At 40.8% G+C, this 25856-nt stretch overlaps 1 protein-coding gene across 1 annotated transcript; it reads right to left on the bottom strand.

Annotated features, from left to right (window-relative positions):
* Positions 1-6361: 6361 nt before the first annotated feature.
* On the bottom strand, positions 6362-11548 carry LOC125299455 (potassium channel subfamily K member 13-like). The gene is made up of 2 exons (XM_048250733.1): positions 10912-11548; positions 6362-8801 (listed from the first exon to the last, which is right to left on the bottom strand). Exons 1-2 carry the CDS (start codon positions 11246-11248, stop codon positions 7867-7869), a joined length of 1272 nt encoding a protein of 423 aa, XP_048106690.1. The 5' UTR covers positions 11249-11548; the 3' UTR covers positions 6362-7866.
* Between the last annotated feature and the right edge of the window lie 14308 nt (positions 11549-25856).

Here is a 25856-nt window from a genome sequence, read left to right as displayed (position 1 = left end):
AAAATGAGTGCACTAATTACTAAAATGTGCACACGATTTAGTAAAATGAGCACACAATACTAAATTGTGTGCCCAATCTAGTAAAATGAGACCACAATTTAGTAAAAATGAGCGCACTATTAAACATGCACACAATTTAGTAAAATGAGTGCACAATTCACTAAAATGAATGCACATTCTCTCGATACACAAAAAAATCTTGCAATGATACCTCCTGGGCTCGGTAAGTACGACAACCATTACATTTATATTTTTAGCTCTTTCCAGTTTACTAACAGGAGTGTCACAATCAAAGTCACAATCAAGCTGCCTGTGGGTTTGGCAAGCTTCACTTTACTTGTTATAACATCCACAAACATAAGTCATACCTTAATTCTATTACTTGAAATACAAACGTATTCCCTACTATTAAGATGAGATAATTGGCTATGTTATACCAGAGAGGGTTAAAGCGGAGCAATCAAGGATCTTTGGTTATACTGAAGTTCCACAGTTAGTTATCTATGAGCTAAATTCGTCCTCTACACTGTGGTATTGGAAGTGAATTAGGTTGGTAATGTATGTAGTCTCGGCATGAGTCAGTTACATATACTCATTTCGAATAACATATGAATAACGCATCACCTAAAGCATTAGGTACAGTGGGGCACATCATTGAAATCATGAATTATGATTTATTAAGCATGATCATGACTATTTCTTTTTTTGCCAAAAGTGTGATCATCACTGCTCAAATTCTGTGACACAGAAATGATGAACGCATGAGCAATTAACCTTACATTCATGTAATCATGATGATCATGCTTAAGAAATCATAATGATTACGGGGAGGTGGTAGTGTAGCGGTTAAGGAACTGGGCTAGCGTGCAGTAGCCTGAAAGTTGTCGGTTCAATTCCTGGCTTAGTTGTGCCCTTGAGCAAGGCACTTAACCCCAAGTTGCTCTGGGGACAATGTAATCTCTTGTAATATAATTGACATGTGTAAGTCACTTTGGCTAAAAATGCGTCAGCCAAATGTAATGTAATGTAATAATGACTCATGTCTATTCCTGATTCATAAGATAAAAAGGAATGAAGTAATGCATAAATAATGAATTAATTCATGATAATTCATGTCCCTTTCCCGTAAAATGTTACACATATTTCTTCATAACCGTTGTGTTAGTAAAATGATTGAATGTTCTGTGAATTAAAGGAACACGCCTCCCAATGTCGGTACGTGCACTCAAACGCTCTGGTGCGCGGCGCGAATGTGTTAGCATGTTGCTATGCTAGCGGGCTCAGACGTAGCCATAGAGGGAGGAAGATAGCAGTAATCAAAAACATCCTTGTTTTCTCTACTTAAATACAGTTGCACGAGTAGTGTGAAGGGTTGTGATAACAAGCAGAAGTATTATAGTGATTTCATGGTGGATAGGATCTACAATTAGGTGTTAATTAATATTACTAAGCTAGGTGAAGTACTCCCGCGTGCTATTAGCCACACATTGTAGTTCTCCTGTTTATTACCGGCTTGGAAAATCGCCCGCGTTTCATGTTGTGTGACCTTACACATTTTTATCAACTACTTTCGTGCAACTGTATTTAAGTAGGAAAACAAGGATGTTTTTGATTACTGCTATCTTCCTCCCTCTATATTTTCGTCTGAGCCCAGCTAGCATAGCAACAAGCTACACATTTGTCGCGCACCAGAGCGTTTCAGTGCGATACCCGTGCGGGAGAGGTATGACTCAACTCGTGAAAGTTAAGGTAAGAACATATATTACTACTGACATTGGGTGGCGTGTTCCTTTAATAGCTAGATGAATAGCTATATAATAGTGCTTCAAGAGGCTGGTCCTGGCCCACCTCAAGACCTGCTTACCCACCCCTACCAATTCTCCTACTGTCAGAACAGGAGCACGGAGGATGCCATCTCTACGGCACTTCACTCCGCCTTCCTTGACAATTACAACATCTATGTGAGAATGCTGTCCATTGACTTTAGTTCAGCATTCACCACCATTATGCTCTCCAAACTGATCACCAAACTCAGTGAACTATCAATACCTCCTTCTGTAACTGGATTCTGGACTTCCTAACCAACAGACCTCACCTCTTCAACTCTTGAACACCAACGTGTGCTGAGCCCTTCTTTACTCACTCTTCACCCACGACTGCATACCTGTACATGTATGTACCTAACACCATTGTCAAGTTTGCAGATGACACTACGTTGATTGGTCTCATCAGCAACAATGATGAGACAGCCTGTAGGGAGGAGGTCCAGCACCTAACATTGCGGTGCACAGACAACAACCTGGCTCTCAACACCATGAGGACCAAAGAGCTCATCATGGACTTCAGGAAGTCAAAAGCTAGCGCACACACACTCCCATCCTCATCAACAGGACTGAGGTGGAGCATGTCACCAGCTTCAAGTTACTGGGTGTTTGAATCTCTGAGGACCTCGCTTAGACCCTCAACACTTCTTCCCTGATCAAGAAGGCTCACCAGCGTCTCTTCTTCCTGAGTAGACTAAAGAAGGTCCACCTGTCTCCTCAGATCCTGGTGAACTTCTACCGCTGCACCATTGAGAGCATCCTCACCAACTGTGTCACAGTATTGTATGGCAACTGCTCTGCATCTGACCGGAAAACAGTGCAGAGGGTGGTGAAACTCCCCAACGCATTCCTCACACCCCTTATTCGACATCACCTTGCACTAGAGGTCTGCGCGGGACTGATTTTTCAGTCCAGCTCCCACAATATTCTGTCCTGCTCCCGCATGAATGTGTCATTTTTTGTCCCGCTCCTGCCCGCATCTGTAACATGATGTCCCGCTCCCGCCCGCTAAAGCCCGCATGCAGGAGGGACAGCCTATTCAGTTTTTCTTTCTGTCTCACGAAAGGAGCACACACACCTGAGAAAGATAGATAGATAGATAGATACTTTATTGATCCTCAAGGGGAAATTCAAGGGTCTCAGTAGCATACAGACATAACACACAACATGCACTTACAGCAGAAATGGTAAACATAAGTATAAGTATAAACATTTAACTAAACTCCACTGTACAATAAGACAGTAGAAGATAAGACAGATAAGAAAACTAACAAAACTAAATACTAAATACACTATATAAGTTAAATTAAGAAAGTCCAATGTGCTTGAGGGTGATCAAGCATAAGACGTTTGTAGTGACAGGGCCGGGACTGGTGAGGTGCTAAAGAGAGTGAGTGTCATGGTGAAGGTGCAAAAAGTAGTCCAACATTAGTCCAACAGTGCAGGAGTAAGGTCTAGAGACCAGCATAAATAATATAGACAAATAGGAGAGTAAAGTGTAATGTAGACAAGGTGAAATAAAAAAACTATTTCAGTGCAAGAACAGGTTGAGGTAATAGGGTTATAGCCATTCATTCATTCAGTATTGTATCAGAAGCCTGACCGCAGCCATTGATCATTGATCATGTGTGCTAATATAGCATGAAAAACAGTGTAGCAGTAAAACAGTAGTGAAAACATTAGGCTGTGTACAATAGTAAAACAGTAGTAAAACAGTAGTAAGCAGTAGTGGGCAGTCAGTACTCAAAAAACATGGACATGGAGAGGGTGGAGAGGCAGACAGACTAAGCAGAGAAATCTCTCTCTCCTCTTCCCTTTAGTGAGGCATTGAACAGTTCAATGGCCCTAGGAACAAATGACTTCCTCAGCCTTTCAGTTGTGCATGGCAGTGTGCGAAGTCTCCAGGTGATCAAGCTCTTTTGGTTTTTGATAGTGCTGTAGAGCGGATGACATTCATTGTCCAAGATGTTGATCAGTTTGTTTAGGGTCCTTTTGTCAGATATTGAAGTGATGCACTCCAGTTCAGCTCCCACTACAGAGCCAGAAAGACTCCAGATGTCAGTTTCTTGGTTCTGAATGTAGGCTAACAACTGAAGTAGGCCTAGTCTGGTGCCCTCTTCCTCTGTCATGCTTTCGATTTTTGAGTTTTGACAATGAGCAGCAGGAACAAATTGAACCCACGTAAACGACAATAGGCTATAGGCCTGCTATCCGTCAGTTAAACCCCGTTTTTTAATGCTGCCTAACAGCACATCCAGCTGAACTATAGTTATGAACACTACTTTAATCATTTCCATATTTAATTTTACGCACATATTTAATTTGAGGGAGTGCAGTGAATCATCGGTTTGTCCCACACCCGCGAACGCACCTCTCTCATCCCGCCCGCTCCCGCAAAGAGCTTTCAAATGTTGTCCCGCGCCGCACTCTTTTGCGTCAGGGTCTACCGCTGGACTGCAGACCTCTACCTTGCACCTTTCTGCTTTTTTGCACTTCTGGTTAGAGTCAAACTGCATTTTGTTGTCTCTGTACTTGTACTCTGCACAATGACAATGAAGTTGAATCTAATCTAATCTAATGAAATGTGTGACTGCTGGCCATCTTTCCCATTTGGAATAAAGGATATGATGCTAGACTGTTAGTTAACGGTTGTTTGTGATTGGTTAAAAGGAACTCCAATGACTCTTTTAAACAAGTGTCCACCCAGCAGGAAGAAGACGTTAGTCAATGAAGCCAGGCCAGGGCCCACTTCCCCGAAAGCGTCTTAAGCCTAAGAGCGTCGTAAAGTCCCTCTTACGAACGTCTTAAGATTTGCCGACTGTTTCCGAAACCATCGTAGCTTAAGAGCATCGTGAAAACACTCGTAGATCTACGAGTGCTCCAGAGTACTCGTTACCGGCTAAGAGCGTCTTAACAGTACTTCTCACATGCTACGAGCATGTTCGGGAAACAGTCGGAAAAACCAAACAAACGATCGTAAGATGAATCGTAGAAAACCCTCTTAAGAGCGTGTCTCCGTCCTTATCGGGGAAGTGGGCCCAGACTCTTTGCCAAAGAGGAGCGTAAACATAATCTATGGTATTTTTTTTGCATTTTAATTTCTTTCACAACCTTGACTTTTTATTTATTGCCACCAGGACATTTCTGAGATGCACACATGAACAATATTAATGTATTTACATGGTATAATGATGCCAGTCTGAAGAAAGTGCCCCAAATCACCATTTTGGCAGCCATTGTGTTTATGCTAATTAGATGGTCAAAAACTCAAGATTCGGCTTGGGAACAGGGCTAGTTGGATTCAGAACATGCTAATTATGATAAGTCCTGTTTCCAACTTTTACTAAGAAATGCCTATAGAGCCAAATACCCCCCAAATGGAGTGCAGATCTCCACAAGTGCACTCAGTAATATAATGGGGATAAAAGAGTCGTGACTCTGTAAAAACCCTCACCACTGCTCCTTACTGCTGCCAATCAAATCAAACAGTTTTCATCATAGTTGATTAATCTCTTGATTATTTTCTTGATTAATCAATTGTTTGTTATCAATAGTTGTTCAACCTATAAAATGTCAAAAAATGGTGAAAAAATGTTGAGAGCAAGATTTTGCCCTCAAATGCCTTCTGTTGTCCACACGCCAAATGTAAATAGTTCACTGTCACAGGAGTAAGTAGGCCTAAAGCAGAAAATATTAAAGTTTAAGAAGCAGCAACCAGCAAATTCAACAAATTTCCATAAAAATTACCCAAAGTAATTAACCAATTTCCAAAATGAATGAATTCATTTCATAGTTGACAACTAACGATTAATTCATTAATTGTGGCAGCCCTGACACAGACAAGTCCCTAAGTCTTCATCTTCCAGAGCTCACCCTACCACTCTATTAGGCCTACAACAACTCTGATGCCTTGTTTCTCTGTGCCAGCTGGTTTCATGTGTGCCTAGGCCACTGTAAAAGTGTTGCTGTTACCATGACAACTTTGCAACACAAAGCACTAATGAGGTTGATTATGTATTGTTTTCGTCAATGTTACTGTTGAACAATTAGCATGATATAAATACCTGCAGTACTATTTATGAGATTGTTTTAGATGCAACACATAGCTTTCCCTGTCAAAACAAAAACACATTTCTAGGCTTGCAAAAATATCATTCTGGTTCAAGTATTTTTCTCCTGTTGTATCCAATTCCTTTGTTACCAACAGAGACTGAAGATATTTTAAATGTGGAGAAACACTTCTGCCCGAAACATTTCCTGAAGATGTAGGGATTTTTATTTTACAGTATCTGCTAAAATACAGTGTGAAAGACAAACAACAATGCTGTTTTTTTCAGTTTGGAATTTTCGTAGATACTGCACTTTGGCTTTGTAGGGCAGTATAAGCCAAGATTTTATCTGTGACAGTACAATTTATTTTATTTTTGACAATAAAATGTACCATTTTACTCATTTAAGTGGGAGCTTAAAACAAGATTGAATGCATGATCTAAAAATATAATCATAAATATGCGATTAAAATGAACAAAACAATGAAAGAATGTTTCATTCAATGTTTATTTGTTTTATTGACACAATGTTAAAACACTTTACATTGAGATGTAAGTAACACTAATGCATTCACTTAACAGCAAAACATTATCTTAAACATTATTTATGAAGTAAAGTGCCAAACCTGTTTTCTTTCAGTTCACTCATACATTATGATTTACAAAAGGTTCCCAAGTAACATAATTCAATGCATAATTATAACATGAATAAACCAATAACTCTTGTAGTTACTGCTTCATACATGTTGACTGCCTTTCATCAATGTTATGAAGGAATCCTCACATAATATAGTGTTATACCTTAACTATTTTGAATTATTTATTGTTCCAGGGAGATTGAAGGTCAACTAAAAGCAATGTACAATGAACTGTGTTAACAATACCTTATAGACTGAAAAGAAAACCCGGCTTGTGGCAGAATATACTGTGATTTAAAATCCTTAGTAGAGCATACTGATTTGTACAAAAATATATCAGCAATCTCTTCGCCTATTCATGTGCAACACTCATTGTGCAATCATCATAACAGTAACGTGTGAATGGTAGTGTGTGACGAGGTTGGGAAGACATGATCGTCACGGCTCTTGTGACATTGTGCCTTGGGGAAAGAATGGGGCCACGTGCCAAACTGTACCTGGCTCAGACAGAGGTATCCTCACAGCTTCTATTACAGAGTAGTCAGCTCTCGGTTCTCCACTTGGCATCCTTTCACGGAGCTGATCGTTTGGAGCTGCCTGGTTGTAGACAGAGAGACTGAAACACCTGGGAGAAGGTCAAAAAGCCCCTGATGGCAGAATCTGGGCCAGATGTGAGTAGCATATGGGCCGTACCTGGGGTTGGAGTTAGCAACTACGCAGGGACGTATCGTATCTACATCTTTGTGTCTGTACTACAAATAGAAGCCGATGCGAAGCACTGACCGTTATAACACTGACACCAAACCTCGACTCATACTCTTAAAAGTGCCTTGCTTGTGCTGCACAATTTCAAAGTGCCTCTGGCTTGTTAAATCCCACTTTTTTCCCCTCAGGTGGTATTTCAGAGCTGTTCGTCCTTTGTACACATTGGAAGTCTACCCTTTTGGATTCTAGAAAAAGAAAAAGCAATTGTCTGAAGAGGATGTCTTTCTGCAGGATGTGAACATATAATGGTATAATGAGAATGGCACCTCTGTGATGGAGCTGTAATGTTGAAAAAGAACACACATGAAAAAGAAGCCATGTCTGGAGACAGATTTATCTCTTTCTCAAAGGTGTTTTCTTTGTTGCTCTCACCCGAGGCTTCATTAAAGCAAACAAGTTCTGCTTTGTGTGTGAGCCACAGGGAGGCTGCAGGGAATGCTTTGGGAGTCGCACATTTCTGCAACGCATTTCTCCTTTCTGTGTTGTGAGGGGTGGAAGAAATCACTAGACACAAGTGAGGATTCGCTCTCTCTCGGGATAGCACATCAACCCAAATAGGTCACGTCAAACAACTGTCAGATATATTCCTGTTTACCGGTCCACACTGGTCTCTGCCAGACGGTTGTTCATGATGCCGAGTGCCCCGACCCCTCCAGAGAAGCCGTTGTGTCGCGAGCCGGAGCCCGTCTGCCGGGGATGCCCATTGGCCATCTCGGACAGCTGCTTCTGCATGATGGCCAGGTTGACCTTGTTGGCAGCCAGAAAGTCCCTCATGGAGATCATCTCGCCGGACATGCGCCGCCCGTCCGTCTCGCTCTCATTGGCGCCATCAGTGTCGACGGAGGGGTCGCGGTGACGTGGGCCACTGCGCCCTGGGCCCACAGCGTTCCGGCGCGAGTGGTGCGCGCCCCTCATGACGGCCGCTGTCCCTTGGCACGCGGCCGGGCTGCACAGCGCCTTCAGCCTCCACAGCAGCCAGTTGAGCACCTGCTTGATGACGATGGAGATGACGTTGAAGAGTGAGTAGATGCAGCAGACGCCGGTGAGGATGCAGAGGAAGTTGCCCAGGCGGTAGGCGCCCTGCGACTCGTAGGCCTCGCGCTGACCGCTCACCATGTCGCCGAAGCCGATGGTGCTGAACGCCACGAAGCAGAAGTAGACGGCGTCCAGGTAGCCCCAGCCCTCGACCGACGAGTACATGGCCGAGGCGCAACAGGACACCAAGATGGCCGCCGCGCCCAGGATCAACATCACGCAGTACACCGAGGGCTTCCACCCAGCCGAGCCGTCCAGCCCTGTGCGGCTGTGGCCGTGGGCGAAGCCATGGGGCGGCCGGCCGATTTGGGGAAGAACGGCTTTACGGCGGTGGCGGTGTTCGTGGCAGAGTTTCAGGACAAAGGCAATCACGGTGATGACGCGCTCCAGGAAGAGGTTGAAGAACAAAATGGTGGCTGCGCAGCCTATGAGCCCGTAGAAGATAAGGAACACCTTTCCTCCTATGGTGGCAGGGGTTGTCATCCCAAACCCTGTGACAGCAAAAGAAATAACGGTTTTTAAAACAATTATTTCAGAATAATCTACAATGCCGGATACTTTTTGGCTGATACCATTGATAAAAGGAATATTAAACCTCTAAAAAATGTGTACAGATGGTCATAAATATGAACATACAGCTCCTGGTGCAGGGGCAGCTGTGGTCCACTGGTTAGCACTCTGGACTTGTAACCGGAGGGTGGGCCAGTGAGCCGCGGCTGAAGTGCCCTTGAGCAAGGCATCTAACCCCTCACTGCTCCCCGAGCGCCGCTGTTGTAGCAGGCAGCTCACTGCGCCGGGATTAGTGCTTCACCTCACTGTGTGTTCACTGTGTGCTGTTTGTGTTTCACTAATTCACCGATTGGGTTAAATGCAGAGACCAAAATTCCCTCACGGGATCAAAAAATATATACTATATATGTATATATACTATACTTAAACTTATACCTCACATGATTTTTTAACACATCACATTATATACATTCAATGCCACATTTGTTCATAATATACAAATTCCCTTGTAATTCATGTCATGAGCCATGCCATGACACCTAAAAAGAGCAATATCCACTCACTGATTCATGCAGAGCAGCATGCACAGCCCCGAAGACCTCCACCGTCCACCCACACATTCACGCAGCCATGCCCTGCCGTGAGTTTATATTGGGCAATCCCCTTCCAGCTGCTCTGGCTTGGTGCTTCACTCTGGGAGATAAGGCTCCGGGGCTCATTAGAGTCCAATTCTTAATTGCCCCTTAATGAGCCACATGTGAGCCACATGTGAACCACTTCCACCCCCCCCCCCCCCGTGTAAAACCCCTCCTACTTCAGGTGGGTGCTTCAAACGCACCACGGGAGCCGGGTTGCCATTGGTGGCGACACCCAGATCTTTGACTGTCTGTCTCTCTCTACCTCCACTATCCACTGGCCATACACAGCACTGTACAAGCTATTTTATTTTAGCTCTGCACCTCAGCACCTAAACAGGGTGTGTAAGTGTGTGCGTGTATATATATGTGTGTGTGTGTGTGTGTGTGTGATCTCTCCGCAGAGAGGTGGTCCTGTGTATTCTACCATGTCCTGGGCCTGAGACGGAGTTTGAGCTAATGGATGCTAAGTGCTTCGGATGCATGACCAGTGTGCTCTGATGTCTGAATGCATTGTATACAGGATCACTGTGGGTGCATGTGTCACGACCACCTCAAAAATGTATCAGGATAGCTGGGGGACTTGGTGGTTTACATCACACTGGATGCTTGCATGAAATTCTCTTATTAATCTCTAATCCGTAATCTCTGGCCAGTTTGTTTTCCCTGTGATGTAATAAATTCAAAGCCTATGTCTTGGTGAGAGGGGATTCTTGATCTCACGCTATGCATACAAATGAGTAGTATGTTGAAGGAGTGGAGATGTGTCTGTGAATGAGATGACTGTAATTCACATACTTTAATAATAACCCCTTGATTGAGGGACATGACTATTGAAGATCTAAGTGTTTAAGACCAAGCAACATCACCATTTCCAAATCAATGGCTGCATCCTGCAATTATATCTAAGTTTAGGCTTAATTATGGGGATGACATACCTTATTATTTCCATTTAGTTTCTATACATTTCACCATCATCACCATCTCATTATTTTGTTACATGGTTACACTTATTGTTGTGAGTGAAAATAAAAGCAAATCATCGGCAGTGTTCACCACTAAACAACACTTCAACTCGTTCTATTGAATCTTTTTGAAGACCAACTGGAAGGATATAATATTTCTCTTGATAATTGCTGCTTAAATGATCTAGTCATTGGCTACGGCTATGGGGGGGAGGGGATGTCAGAAGCTAATTGCAGACTGATGTTCCACTATTGGCATCACTGAATAAAAATCAGTGCGCCACTAAAGGTGAATTATTTATCTAAAATAAAAAGGGCCAGGACAATCGAATCGTATTATGGCAATCGGATGCAAAAACACCATCAACACTATGCCCAATAAATTGGGATAAGAAACCAAAAATCACTCTTAAAGATTTAATTTCCAAGTGCAAGACCAAGTCATGACTGTGAACACAAGACAAAAAAATAAATAAATGACCCATTCTTACCTATGGTTGACACCACCGTGCAGACGAAGTAGAATGCACCGGTGAAATCCCACCGCGGTCGCGTGGTGTCCACCCGGATACCTGCAACATTTGCCTCTTCATAGTTCCTCAAAAAGTTGCCCAGCTCCTTCTTACTTAGGTTGTACTTTTGGCTGAAGTGCTCAAACCGTTGCACCCACCGTTCCTTCGCCAGTTTCTCTTTCGGATGCTCCAGGGCTGAAAAGACAGCGGCGCCGCACAAAAGATAAATAACTATTAACACTGCCAACAGAAGGAATCTCGCATTGTCTTCATTCAGTGGACCGAAGCTGCAGCAGCAGCCACTCCGACAAGCCATTATGTGGTGACTGTCAAACAGGTGTGTTTGAAGCGTCTCCACATCCTCGCAGGTTCTACACCAGCGAGTTGAAACAAAGATGTTCACCAAAAATTCATTCGCTTCACATTCTTCCCCGTCGTGGTTGATTACTCTTCGCCCCTAAACCGTGGACTTCCAATCTGGTGCGATATGTCAGAATTGATCCATAGTTGAATAAACCATTTGAGTGCGTGTGCGTGACGCACTTCGTGCTGGAGATCGCGCAGACTGTTCAGGGAATTTGTAGGCTACTTATATTCGATCTCCTGGTTGCTCTCCTCCTCTTCAATATTCCATCGAACCTCGAAGCCTCAGAGAGATACCAACCTTACCCCTGCGAATGAAGATTCAAGAGAAGAGTTCTCCTCAGGATGGGTTGAAGACCTGCCTACACCTTGCTCGACTCTCCATTTACTTTTCACAAGAAACAAAAAACAAATCATTGTCTCTGACTGTCTCCTACAATCTTTCAGGTATCACCTAATGTAGATGTAGCCTAATACAACTTAACTTTTTCAGTGGAAACAAAAAGATTATAGGCTAACAGTAGACTACTGTTTAAAGATATTACATGAAACTGAAAAATTGGACAGCATGACATGGCTAGTTGAAGTAGATAGAATGGGGTGGGACAAAATAAGGACACAGCAGGGCTGTATATTCTATAACTTTTTTGCAATATCTATACGCTACCAACAAATATCGATACATTTTTCTTTGCTAATATCAAATTCATGCATAAACCTAAGCACAAACACTGTGTCTAGAATGTGTCTAGAAACACTGAAATATGCTTTAAAATCTGTTTATTTCTTCAGAAATAAATATTTTGCTCATTAAAAATAATATATATCTGTAGATTTTTAAGAGGCACTAAGCTAAAATTCACTTTGTACACAGTTTCAAATCTGTGGTGAAATCCAATTAATAAATACATAATTCCATCTTTATTTACACAGATATTGTGACGTATCATATATTCATCTTTTGCAATGTATCGAGTATTGCAGAGTTGATGTGTTGTGATATTATTGTTATTGTGCAAAGTATCGTGACAGTATCAATTTGCTGTGGCACGACATTGTGACTTATACAACCTTATCAGTTTTTGGAACTAGAAATCAAAAAAGTGTTAAAATCACTGCCACACGACCATAAATTTTGGCACAATCATTTGACTGTTTCAATGAAGACCGGTTCTCATCAGTCCACTAGGTCCAAAGCACAAAAATGCAAGGCCTAAGGCACAATTGTTTTAAACATTTGAAGCCAAGTGAGGACTGGAAAGCCTATCCACATAATGTATGTTCTGTCAGACGGTTTGCACAATACAAGACAATGAACTCTTCTCATTTCAATTGATGGTAATGTTTGCGCAATGACAGTGACAATACATCCTATTTCACAGAGACATATTGAAGCCCATGCTACAGGGTGTGACCACTGTGATCTGAGCAACAGGAATGCTAAGCATGATTCCAACATTTGGTAACGCTTGGCGTTTGGTGCCTTGGGAGGGGAGCAGACATTGTCAGACGCAGTGATCAATAAGGCCTGACCTTTCAGATTTGGTTAGAGGATTGCTGAATTTGTCCTGAGACACTCTACGAAACTTTTGGCAAATGTCACAGCTGGTGTCAAAACAGAAATTGAATTATGTATGTGACATTGAAAAGGAGCTATTGATAGCTTGAACGTCTGTTTAGCTGGAATATAAATGAGATCCTAGATTCAGATCCTAGAGATCAGAGATGTAGCCTAATTTCACATGGTCACTGCATTGAAATATAACCGTTTAGTCCCTTGGGAATCTTTTAAGGATTATGTGTGCAGAGTGCATAGGGTATGCTCGTCTAAGTAGCTATTATTAAACAAAGCTCTAAACTTCCACCATGCACATACACTGCAAGCTTATCAATAAATTATGATGTTGGGCTAAAATTTCTATTAATTAAGTGAAAGTGGTACCAGTGTGTTTACTATGGCAATCCATTTGAATGAGGTTACTGTCGTCAGAGTAGATCGTTTGGCTTCTGTGGTCCTTGTAAAGACTAAAATGAATATTTCCCCATTAAAATTATTCAGACGCAGTGACTATTTACTGTGCCTTTATGACAATAGATGATGTGGCCATTTGTCAGTCTTGGCCTGTTTCTGTCAGTCTTGGCCTGTTCTTGAGTAATTTATCGTCATCACTCAAGAGCTGTTGTCAGAATTGTTGTCAACAGTCAGGGTGCTATTGTTTTTTTTTTTTTTTTTTTTTGGGGGGGGGGTTCTTGCCGATATGAGCCAGCTGAAATTGGCTGTGAAGAAGCTGCGTCACAGTCCATTTCGCCTTGTGGACTTATGGAGGCCTTATGCAAAATAGAGAAAAAGTAAAATTATCCGCTCAAATGTTAAAGGGGAGAGCCGGGACAGTTGAAACACTTTTTAATTAAACGTTTACAAAGCGATCGTACCACACTGAAAGCTAATATTTGGTCACTAGTAACCTACATCTGTCCTCTGTCAAATACAGATGCATTTTCAGCTTTGAACAAAACCGTTCAGGAATTATTACAACAAAAGTGGGACGTGCATAATGTTTCATTCGTCCCTCCTGGTCGGGACAGTTGAAACAACATAAGGGGAATGAAACATACAGTTTAAGCCATATAAACGTCCAACAACTTCGAAATTTTACTACATATCATGAATGGTACTCCCAAAAGGTTTTATTTTAGATAGATTGTTGCAGGGCTATACGTCTTTGTGCATGTCTGTTAACAACTCATTGCCATCATGAAGCGTGTATGAAGCGGTTTTTGAAATATCATGCCCTGTGGATGATTCTGCCATGTTTATAGCTAGAACGGTAAGCTTTCCCATTTATATCATGTTTAAATTGTTGAAAATGTCGTTTCACTAGGTTTTTACGTGGGTTAGGCCAATGCACATCCAAATAAGTAGGCTTAACGACCCACCGGCCGTCAGTCTCCATAGGATAACATAGGAAAACTCAACCCCCTACCTGGTGGGCCCAAATGTATTTGCATCTTCCTAAAACTGTTTTTCTATGTCTTACCTCCACAAATGATTGTTTAAATATTCAATTGTCCCGACACAGACATATGTCACTTTAGCTTGTTTTGATTTCCATGTAAACAAGCATGCGATATGAAAGTCTGGGATTGTGGAGAACATTAAATGGTCTACTGAATAAGCATTAAGTCAAACCTTTACATGAAAAACACTCATTGATAATCGAAAAAATGTAACCGCGAAGTTTACTTCTGCGCATCAAAACTCGTTTATCGCCAGTAACTCCGTGATAAAATGACATAGCAGGAAGATATTTGGCTGATAGAAGGAGGTTAACATGCTCTATGTTTTGACCAAAGGACATCGGTCTATCATCATTACACTCGGAGAAAACTGGATTGTTTCATTCGTCCCGTGTTTCAATTGTCCAGGCTCTCCCCTAGCAATAGAGATACAAAGCGGAAGTTACAGTAATGCAAATGAATACAAACATGAAATGGTACCATCTGTCACTCTCCATATGGGGGAAAACGTTGTTGCTTTGCTGTTAAAGGATGAGGTTGAACAACGAAACAGTGAAAATTATGTCATAGGAAGATATTGAATGACAAATGAGAGTATGCATGTGTGCAGTTGTGGATGTTGCTGAAGTGGGAGTTATTTGGACAGACTGGATGCTTTACCTGACTCATGTCTTCTACCAAATGACCGAAATATGGCCCCCGTGTGATCTCCGACTGCATAGCCTAATGAAGGTGATGAATTCAGAATTTGTGCATGCCAATTATGACCATTGTTAACATAGCTATCCTGCATTTCTGCCAAAATCCAAGTCTATAAATTCAAAGTAATGGGTCTTCATTTAGATAGATAGATAGATACTATAAATGATGAGAAAGGTCAAATGTCAATGCTCACTTATGTTTGTCCAAAGCCACTTACAATGACATCAATAAACATTGCATTTACATTAAAATTAACAGTGTAAAGTAAAATCATATAGCCTAAACAAAAATATCAATATTAGCAATAGACTAAAATTTAACAGAATAATAATAATTACCATAAACACAAAAACATGACATATCAATATTAGCAATAGACTAGAATTTAACAGAATAATAATAATTACCATAAACACAAAAACATGACATATTGTATAATAGGGTATTCCAGAAAGCAGGTTTACTGGCTTAACTGGGTATGTTAACCCAGAGTTAGCGGTAAACCTGGGATTTCAGTTCCAAAATCCTCAAATATGATCAGGCTATGTAAGTAACTATGGTAACATAGGCTCTGAACTGAACTGGGTATGTAAACCCAGAGTAAACGGTAAACCTGGGATTTCAGTTCCAGAAAGCTCAAAAATGATCAGGCTATGTAAGTAACTATGGTAACATAGGCTCTGAACTTAACCTGGTAGGGGGTAGGTTTTGTTCAGGTTATGTTCAATTATGTTCGGTTATTTCAGTGCATGTTCAATCAGGCCGCTATTTTTACACTTGTCACACAATGGCGTTTCATTCAGGTCCGATTGACAAAGAAGCACAAAATCATGTAATATTCATCCGTGCAATTCACCGTGAGAGGGCGATAAGACCACGACATCACACGATAGCCTATCCATTCTTTTCCAAACGAGTTTTTCAAGAGCTCTAGAGTTTTTCAGCTGAATCCTAAATATAGGCTACTTGAAAAGCATTCTCCATCCCTACACTGTAAAATCCAATAAGTAAACCTTACTTAAAAAAACCATGGAAACCGATTGCCTTGAAAAATCAGACTAAAGTGGACTAGGATTCTAAAACTGAGCTTACAAGCAATTCCTTAGTGTAGTGTATTAACACTACAGCAAATTCCTCTTTAACCTACCTAGGTATTGCAAGTGAAGTGTACTTTAGTTTTCATTCATAAAACTCATGTTCTGAAGTTGAGGTAACTAATCAACCAATTCCTCATATCTGGAATATGTAGTAACAGTTACTTGAACAGCAAGTTAATCTTACTTGGTGAAACCATGGAAACCGATTGCCTTCAATTTAGCAAGTAAATATTACTCATATACACAAGTTTGAATAAAAATAGGCTCTATTCTAAAATAATGACATTTACAACTGCATCAGGTACAAATACGGCTTTGAATTATTTATTATTCTGGTAAAAACAACAAAATTGTGTTGTTTTAAAAAAAAAAAAAACATCTTAAAATGTCTTAAATGGCACAATTTAGCTATAGCAACAACCTACATCTTCCTTTTTTCTCCTTGAACATTTTATAAAAATCTTTTTTAAAAGGCCTGAAACTAAAATATACACACTTTAAGTATCTCAGTAGCCTGTACCAAATAAAAATTAACACAGTAGTCTAACGTAAATTAACACAATACATGAAAAATAAATTAAAGGGATATTCCACCATTTGGAGAATTACACTCATTTTCCACCTCTCCTTGAGTTAAACAATTGATTTTTACCTTTCTCCAGTTCATCCAGCCGTTCTCTGAGACTGGCGATACCACTTTTAGCTCCAGCCTAGCATAGATCATTGAATCAAATTAGTCCATTAGCATCTCGGCTGCTAGCATCACGTTTAAAAGTGACTAAGATTCCCGGTAATTTTCCTATTTAAAACTTGTCTCCTTTCAAGTAAGAAAGTGTAATAAGACCAATGGAAAATCAAATGTAGAGATTTTCTAGGCTGATTTGACATGGAACTATACTCTAATTCAGGCGTAATAATCCAGTCACTAACCGATTCGTCTGCTGCAGCTCAACTTTGTTGCTGGAAGTTAGCCTACAGGGACTATTTTCAGGTGCTTCATGATATCATTGTGCTGCTGTGCCCATGGTGTTCCTTGATTATTACGCTGGAATGAGAGTATAGTTCCATGTCAAATCAGCCTAGAAAATCGCCACGTTTAATTTTCCGTTGGTCTTATTACACTTTCTAACTTGAAAGGAGACAAGTTTTAAATAGGAAAATTCCTGGAAATCTTAGTCACTTTTAAACGTGATGAGCTAATGGTCTAGTCAGATTCAATGATCTATGCTAGGATGGAGCTAAAACTAGTATCGCCAGACTCGGAGAATGCCTGGATGAACTGGAGAAAGGTAAAAATCAATTGTTTAACTCAAGGGGAGGTGGAAAATGAGTGTAATTCCTCAAATGGTGGAATATCCCTTTAAACTTCTCTTAAAACTTAATCGGGCCACAAATTTATAGGGCCAAATTCTAAATGACTTACCACCACAGACTTAAAGGGGAATTCCGGTATGATATTGACCTAAAGTGTGTTGAAACATGATGCAGAATGTGAACGTATGTCTCATAGCTCATCTCGTTTGTCCCCTGCACTCCGAAATCTGGCACTAGTTTGCCGATGCTACCAACAGCTTTTTCAATGGGGTTGCCTCGGCATCGGCCTAGCCATGCAAATAAATCACTGTTTCACAGCATTTACGAAGCTCAAAATATCTCCACACTTCATTGGTAGACTTCTGAGGGCCCTGACATTTAAAACGAGACATTGAGAACTTGGAAAAAGCACTGGTAGTTTATTTACAAGACGATTTATACAGACAGTACCTTAAGAAAGTTTACCGTTCGCAGCCATCTTGAATTTAGTCACGATAAGTCGAGCGACGAGTACAAATGAACAGGTATGATAAGGGATCAGATTCCAAAAATAATTCCGTGGAAATGCATGGATTCCAGTTGCTTCCAGTAGCAGCAACTGGAATCCATGCATTTCCACAGAATTGAGTTTACCAATGAAGTGTTGTGATATTTTGAGCCTCGTAAATGGTGTAAAACTGTGATTTATTTGCATGGCTAGACCGATGCCGAGGCACCCCCATTGAAAAAGCTGTTGGTAGCATCGGCTAGCTAGCGCCAGATTTCGGAGTGCAGGGTACAAGCCGAAATGAGCTATGAGACATACGTTCACACTCGGCATCATGTTTCAACACACTTTAAGTCAATATCACACCAGAATTCTCCTTTTAGTTTAGAACCATATAAGCTCAAAAAATAGAAAACATCTCAGCAGAAGATTTTTAAGACTTTGCCATTTTGGTGGTAGCTTGTTCTAACCCAAACAAGATGCAGAGTGCCTCAGGCAAACTTTTGAGACCATCCATTACCCGCCTCCCCTCAATGATGATGGCTGTAGACACTGGCTCCAGGTGGATAAGAGTTGGATCAACCGGTGTGTCATCATCAATGACCGTCAGCAGCCCAAAGGAGACTTGTGCCCACACGTCCTCACCATCAGTAACCTGTAAAACAAATAGAAACACAAAGACAACAGTTAAATATATGACTGATAAGTTATTAGCGTCCAAACTGTACCTTGCTGAAATATAAAATGAATTAACGGTAATGCTGCTGCAAGTAATCCAAGCTTTGTGTTGATCTCTTGAGGATGTCATCAGCATGAAATGATACAAAAGATTTAGAAACATACAAGCAATTTTCAGCATTGTATTACATCCATGGAAACTTACCACTGTCCGTAAATGGTGTAAACCAATGATTTACTTGCATGGCTAGGCCGATGCCCGAGGCACCCCCATCGGAAACCTGTTGGTAGCATCGGCTAATAGCTCCAGATTTCGGAGTGCAGGGGACAAGCCGAGATGAGCTATGAGACAAAAGTTCAAGGTATCATGTTTCAACACACTTTAGGTCAATATCATACAGAACTTCTCCTTTAAATGTTGAATACACACTAGTATGAAAATCACACAGCCCACCCTTCATCTGGGCATGGAATGTTAATTTCAAATGACAATGCACATGTGTGAAAAAATCTGCTTCAGTGCAGGGCTCCCCATATGACTGAAAAGTGCATAAACAATCCATATGAAGACAAGGTATTGGTTGTTGCCGAATAAACCCGCCATGTCTTAGACGATAATGCTTAAATAACTGACCTCTTTTGTCTGCCGAAAAAATGCAATGCGTACATTTCCACTGCATGCTTACACTACCATCACCTTCTAAATTCGCAGCTAACCTTAACTTTGATTCTGTATTCACTACCTCCTGCTTTAAAATTCTAAATTAGCTGCCAACTTTGAATTGGACAGTAATTTACTAGTAGTTAAAGTTACACATTAATTTATCCAACTGTTAATGCAAAACATCTGTGGTGTGGTGGGGGGAAGGGGGGCCATCTATCTAACGTTAGCTCCTTGGAACCAAAAACATGCCTGGGCAAAATAAAAACAGTTCACCAACATGTATATCCTTACAGCTTACCAAAAAGTCTTCCGAAAGGAAAAGGTCTGATGTTTATTTTTTTATCTTCTGAATGCTTTCAACAACGATTCTTCGGAAGAGCAAACTGAGAGGGCGAAAATTCAAATCACTCCAGCACAGTAACGTTAACGTCTTCCTTGCATGCTCCCACTTCTTCTTCCCTGCAGAAATACGCGCAAGAGCGCCTCCTAATGGTAGAAATGTTTTCACTGTTGAGGTTACTTGTCTCAGACAAGTTGACCTCAGTCTTATTATGAAGTAACATGCTTTTTTCAACATGGAAGTAACTGTTACTTTACTCTAATCATTAAGATGCACACATTTGTTGCTGAAAGTAAAGTAAACAAGGTTAATGCAAGTTTACACAAGTGTTAGATTTTACAGTGTACATTACGCATGGTGGATTAGAATAGAATAAAATAAATCTTTAATGTAGGCTAGCTAGCCTACACCATAGACATTTGTGTTTGGCTCACCAGACAGATGGACAAACAACATCTCAGACACATTGAAGATATAATTAAAACAAGTACAGTACAAAAAAGGGTAATCAATCTAAACATAGGGCCTAGCCTATAGACAACTAATAAATAAGTTTAAATATAGCTGTAAGCCGGGTATGCATATGTTGTCACTAAGTTTGGTTAAGAATGCTGATGGCATTTGGGATAAAATGTTTTTTTAATAGGCTACACACGCTCTCCGACTGGAGTTTTTGTAGCGTTGGACACGCAGAGCATATCGGGTCGGTCGGTGCGTGTTTGCCTTGCGCTAAAGCAGTTCCTGCGCAACTTCATTCGTTTTCCTGGACACAAACCCACGAGGATCATTCAAGTGTAGTTTCACCAACTGCAGGTCAGCATCACTTATTCAATTTTCCAAATGTGCACCGAAATGATTCCAATAGACTACCCATGCCTTCCGACATTCACCCTTCCGATGATGGAGCGCAAAAGTTTAACTTGGCCCACAGCTGCAGAACCCGCGTTAAAATAGAAAATTACATTTGTGATTCTCAAAGAATTCTATGGCCCACTCAATCTGTGACAAGGTAGGCTAGTTTAAGAAAGCATCATTCAAAGCAGTCAATACAATACGTGATGTCCAGTGAATTATTTAATGTTATGCTTTTGACATTAAATAGGCTATCCTAAACGTACGCATTTACACGGTCAGTTAGGCTATTCTCTGCCAAGCAAGGTCTCGGACGCAGACGCTTTAGTAGCCTATTGCTCTTTTTTTGTCATTACAGTTCTCTCCTTGCAAGCCTCGACTACTCCGCCTCTGAAAAATACGGTGCTCTTCGTTTCGCCGGTTTAACTCATGGTTTCGACTCTCAATAGGCTAGATGATGCCTTTATAAGTTCGCCGTGACCGCGCACAACTCTAGGTTATCTAACACAGGGTTGAACTGGTAACCGGTGTTTTGGAACCGACAGCTCGGGTTTAGTCGCCACAGGTTCAGGCAACCCAGAGGTTAAGTTTTATCTCAGTGTTTGTTAAACCTCCTTTCTGGAATACCCCTCAGGAGAATGAATTAGTTTGATGCATGGTAAACAGAGTCTGTTTACATCAACATGCCACATAGTTCAATGGTCCGATGAGGTGGACAAGAAAAGATTATCATTATACATTTCTGCTTCATTTGTTCTTGAATATGGCAATACATTGCAATGCAATTCAAGTCTAATATTAAGTGACTTTCATGTTTGTGGACTCTCGTGATTAGGACTATACAAGGGATGTTTTGTATAGACATAGAATTAGGATTTTAATGACTGGGTCTTCCAATTTGATCACTTCAAACAGGACTGAATGTATTTTTCTGTCCATAAAGACATCATACTTAATAAAATTTTTCTAAATTGCAACCCAATCATTTACTCAACAGGATATAAATCAATTGCATTCAAAGTGCGGTTACAATACCCTGTCACTTACTCACTCATTTCTATGTACAGTATTTAGCTTAGGCCTATCCACTTTAGCGGTTCAACAAGCTAATGCAGTTATTATGACAAAAGGTCTGCATTAGCAGTAATTGGAGTTAAAAGACAATTATGTCCCTTGTTCATTTGATTAGGAATATTTTTTTTTATTCATTGGTTATGCCATGTTGTCTGTGACTGTTAAAATGTACTCCAGGTCACAACACAATGAAAAGAGCCCGCTCCTACTGCCTGATTCTGAAATGCATTATTAAACAGGGGGAGGTGAGGAGTCCTGCTAGGACCAAGTGGATTACGGTTGCCATGGTTTTCACGGATGTCATACATGTAGTTACTGTTTTTTACTATGGCACCCATACAGTACTGCAAAGCATTAAAACCATGCTACATAAACAAGCAGACCCTGATGCCCTAACAATAGGATGCAAACAAGGCATGTGACAAACAAATACAGCATACAATAAATCATATGATAGAGCGGAAAAAGAACAGTGGCACCATACATATTTAACGGTTTAACGGTGCAGACCAGAGGGGGTTGAAGCAGATCCACTTGTGCAGATCCTGCCTTGATACAGTATTCTACATTTCTCTCCACTGACTCTATCCATTGTTAGTGATTCCCACTGTGATCATTAGTGGAGTCAACGGCAGAAAGACTGTAGGCAGATGTGACAGAATCAAATAAGCTAAAAGAGAGAGGGAGGAGTGAAAGGAGTGGGAAAAAAAATGATGGACAGATTCCTGTGCATGGAATAAACCTCTGTGACATCCACACCATTCCATTTTCATTCAAATCTGAAACACCTTTGTTAAGTTTTTGCCTCCTATCAACACTACTTGAGCATTTTTGAGTTTCTGAAACAAAACGATTTGAAAACGCTGTCAGTCCCGTTTTCATTTGAAAACTCTGGCTTTGCGTTATATGATTAAGTGGACAGCGAATCAGAAACATCTGAAAACAATGATGTAGAAACCCACCCAATGATGTAGAAACCCACCTAATGATGTAGAAAACCAAATGCATGTTCCCTTAGACCTTGTCAGTCTGATTTGTTTCTCTCCATGACTCACTTCCACTACTAGCCTGCCAGTGGTGAATGCAACTTGGAGACTGAAGTGCAACCTTTACTGGCCTTGCGGTCTTTGGTACTGTAGCATATTAGACAGGTCATCTGCTGGAAACATTAGGCCTAGTTTTGGTCAATGTTTTCTCCATGGATTCCTGGTCAGAACCCCTATTGGAACAGATTAAAACTTGGGGCATGTTGAATTTTGTCCAAAAATCCAATATGGCCGCTGTATTCCAAAATGGCACATTTTTACACACTTTTTGCTATGCTATGGGGACGTTTCCGGTAAAAACAGTGTCATTTTAGCAAAAAACTGTTCTTTTCTATCAAATATTTTCTAACAATTTTAAATCATTAAAAAATTATAATTTTGTCAGATATTTGTCAAATATCAGAAATCATCAAATGTGTGGTGAGGTCATGATACTTTGATACAAGACACACTGAAAGAACGCCTTTTAAGGTAGGATTCAAACCAAGATCTTTCCCAGAAATTCCCAGTTCAGACAGTGTAGAAAGGAGAATGTCATGGTTTACAGTATTAAAGGCTGCAGGTAAGTCTAGTAGAATTATGACTGAGCAGACTCCTGATGAGGTGCTGCTGTTTACGGGTTTGAGTCCGGGCGTGTGCAGGGCTGAACCACGCAGGTTAAACAGTAACAGTAAATGTAAATAGGTTACATTAGCTACTCTCAATGCTTCAGTCACAGACAGAGCAATTTCAGTAGAATGACCACACTTGAAACCAGACTGCATATACGGTCTAGCAGTTTGTTCTGATACAGGAAGTCATAGACTTGCTTGAAGAACACTTCCTCCAAAGCCAACAAGAAAGGAAGAAGGGAGACAGGTCTGTAGTTCTTCATCAGTTGAATCAATATGAAGTGTACTTTTTTAGCAAAGACATAACCCTTGCCTGTTTAAAAGAATAAGGAACTATTAAACACATGCATGACTGCTGGCAGAACAGCAGGTGTGACAGACGATCGATCAATCGATCGATAGATCAATAGATAGATAGATAGATACTTTATTGATCCCCAAGGGGAAATTCAAGGGTCTCAGTAGCATACAGACATCACACACAACATGCACTTACAGCAGAAATGGTAAACATAAGTAAACATATAACTAAACTCCACTGTACAATAAAGACAGTAGAAGATAAGAAAGATAAGAAAACTAACAAAACTAAATACTAAATACACTATATAAATTAAATAAGAAAGTCCAATGTACTTGAGGGTGATCAAGCATAAGACGCTTGTAGTGACAGGGCCGGGACTGGTAAGGTGCTAAAGGGAGTGAGTGTCATGGTGAAGGTGCAAACAGTAGTCCACCCATAGTCCTTAGTTATGTGTGCATGGCAAGGTGCTCAAGAGAGTGAGTGTCATGGTGAAGGTGCAAAAAGTAGTCCAACATTAGTCTAACAGTGCAACAGTGCAAGAGTAAGGTCTAGAGACCAGCATAAATAATATGGACAAATAGGATTGTAAAGTATAATGTAGACAAAGTAAAATAAAAAAACTATTTCAGTGCAGGTTGAGGTAATAGGGTTATAGCCATTCATTCATTCAGTATTGTAGCAGAAGCCTGACCGCAGCCATTGATCATGTGTGCTAATATAGCATGAAAAACAGTGTAGCAGTAAAACAGTAGTGAAAACATTAGGCTGTGTACATTAGTAAAACAGTAGTAAAGCAGTAGTGGGCAGTCAGTACTCAAAACATGGAGAGGCAGACAGACTAAGCAGAATCTCTCCTCTTCACTTTAGTGAGGCATTGAACAGTTCAATGGCCCTAGGAACAAATGACTTCCTCAGCCTTTCAGTTGTGCATGGCAGTGTGCGAAGTCTCCAGCTGAACAAGCTCTTTTGGTTTTTGATAGTGCTGTAGAGCGGATGACATTCATTGTCCAAGATGTTGATCAGTTTGTTTAGGGTCCTTTTGTCAGATATTGAAGTGATGCACTCCAGTTCAGCTCCCACTACAGAGCCAGCCTTCCTTACCAGCCTGTCAAGTCGCATCCTTCTTCTTTGTGCTTCCTCCCCAGCATACCACTGCATAGAAGAGGGCGCTGGCCACAACAGACTGATAGAACATCCTGAGGAGCTTGCTGCACACATTGAAGGACCGCAGCCTCCTCAGGAAGTACAGCCTGCTCTGTCCTTTCTTGTAGAGTGCATCAGTGTTGGCTGACCAGTCCAGTTTATTGTCCAGGTGGAGACCCAGATACTTGAAGGTGACGGGACAGGATAGATAGACAGGACAGGATCCAAAGGGCATGTTGTTGGACGAGGAGAGAAAGAGTCCAACAATTCACAGGCAAAGCTCTCCTAATGGGCTCATCAAACTGAGCACTTATCCTGTTGTGTTTCCAGTCAAATATGACCGATTGATAATTCTTCTCTCTAAAAAATATTGTTAACTTATTCTCACTACCATGAGGCTTCTTGGCTTTGTTAACACAGGGCATCTGAACACACAAAACAAATTTTGATATTTTGTACAACAATTTGAGTGTTTTATTTAACTTGTTTAACTGTTTTATAGAACACCCATGTGTATTTTCGGTCAAAAATGACTACACCTTAGAAATTAATGGGTGAAAAAAATGGTCAGTGTATAAAATTGAGTCCAGGCACATACTTATTGATCAGATGGACTGTATACACTTCTGTGCATTAAAACACACACACAAACACACCCTCACTCCTCCTCTTTGCTTCTATGCCAGCCCCCATTGGAAGTTAAACATGTAAAAATAATACAACATACATTTCTGGAAAATTAATAAATTGAATATTTTGGCTGATATGTGTAATATTTAATAAAATACATGTTATTTTTGCTTGAAAACGTTTTGTTGTGTTTTGGAAACATGTGATTGGGCAGTCGTGGCCTACTGGTTAGGGCTTCGGATTTGTAACCAGAGGGTTGCTGGTTCGAACCCCGACCAGTAGGAACGGCTGAAGTGCCCTTGAGCAAGGCACCTAACCCCTCACTGCTCCCCGAGCGTGGCTGTAGCAGGCAGCTCACTGCATTGGGATTAGTGTGTGCTTCACCTCACTGTGTGTTCACCGTGTACTGAGTGTGTTTCACTAATTCACGGATAAATGCAGAGACCAAATTTCCCTCACGGGATCAAAAGAGTATATATACCTACTTATACTGGAAATGACAGTTAGACTTTTGGAATAAAATGTCAAAAATATATATTATTCAAGTGAAATCTTTACAGCCACTATTAGGGCAAGTTTCTAGAAAGAGTAGATAATTAAA

The sequence above is a fragment of the Alosa alosa genome, chromosome 8 (assembly GCF_017589495.1).
Source record: "Alosa alosa isolate M-15738 ecotype Scorff River chromosome 8, AALO_Geno_1.1, whole genome shotgun sequence".
NCBI lineage: Eukaryota > Metazoa > Chordata > Actinopteri > Clupeiformes > Clupeidae > Alosa > Alosa alosa.
The sequence above is the reverse complement of the archived record's forward strand: the minus strand, read 5'-3'. Positions and strand labels throughout refer to the sequence as shown.

Excerpts from the sequence above, each read along its gene's own strand:
- LOC125299455 (XM_048250733.1), bottom strand. The coding sequence starts at position 11,248 with ATGGCTTGTCGGAGTGGCTGCTGCTGCAGCTTCGGTCCACTGAATGAA. Across the intron at positions 8,802-10,911 it reads CACGGTGGTGTCAACCATAG|GGTTTGGGATGACAACCCCT; the intron begins GTAAGAATGGGT and ends TTGCTGTCACAG.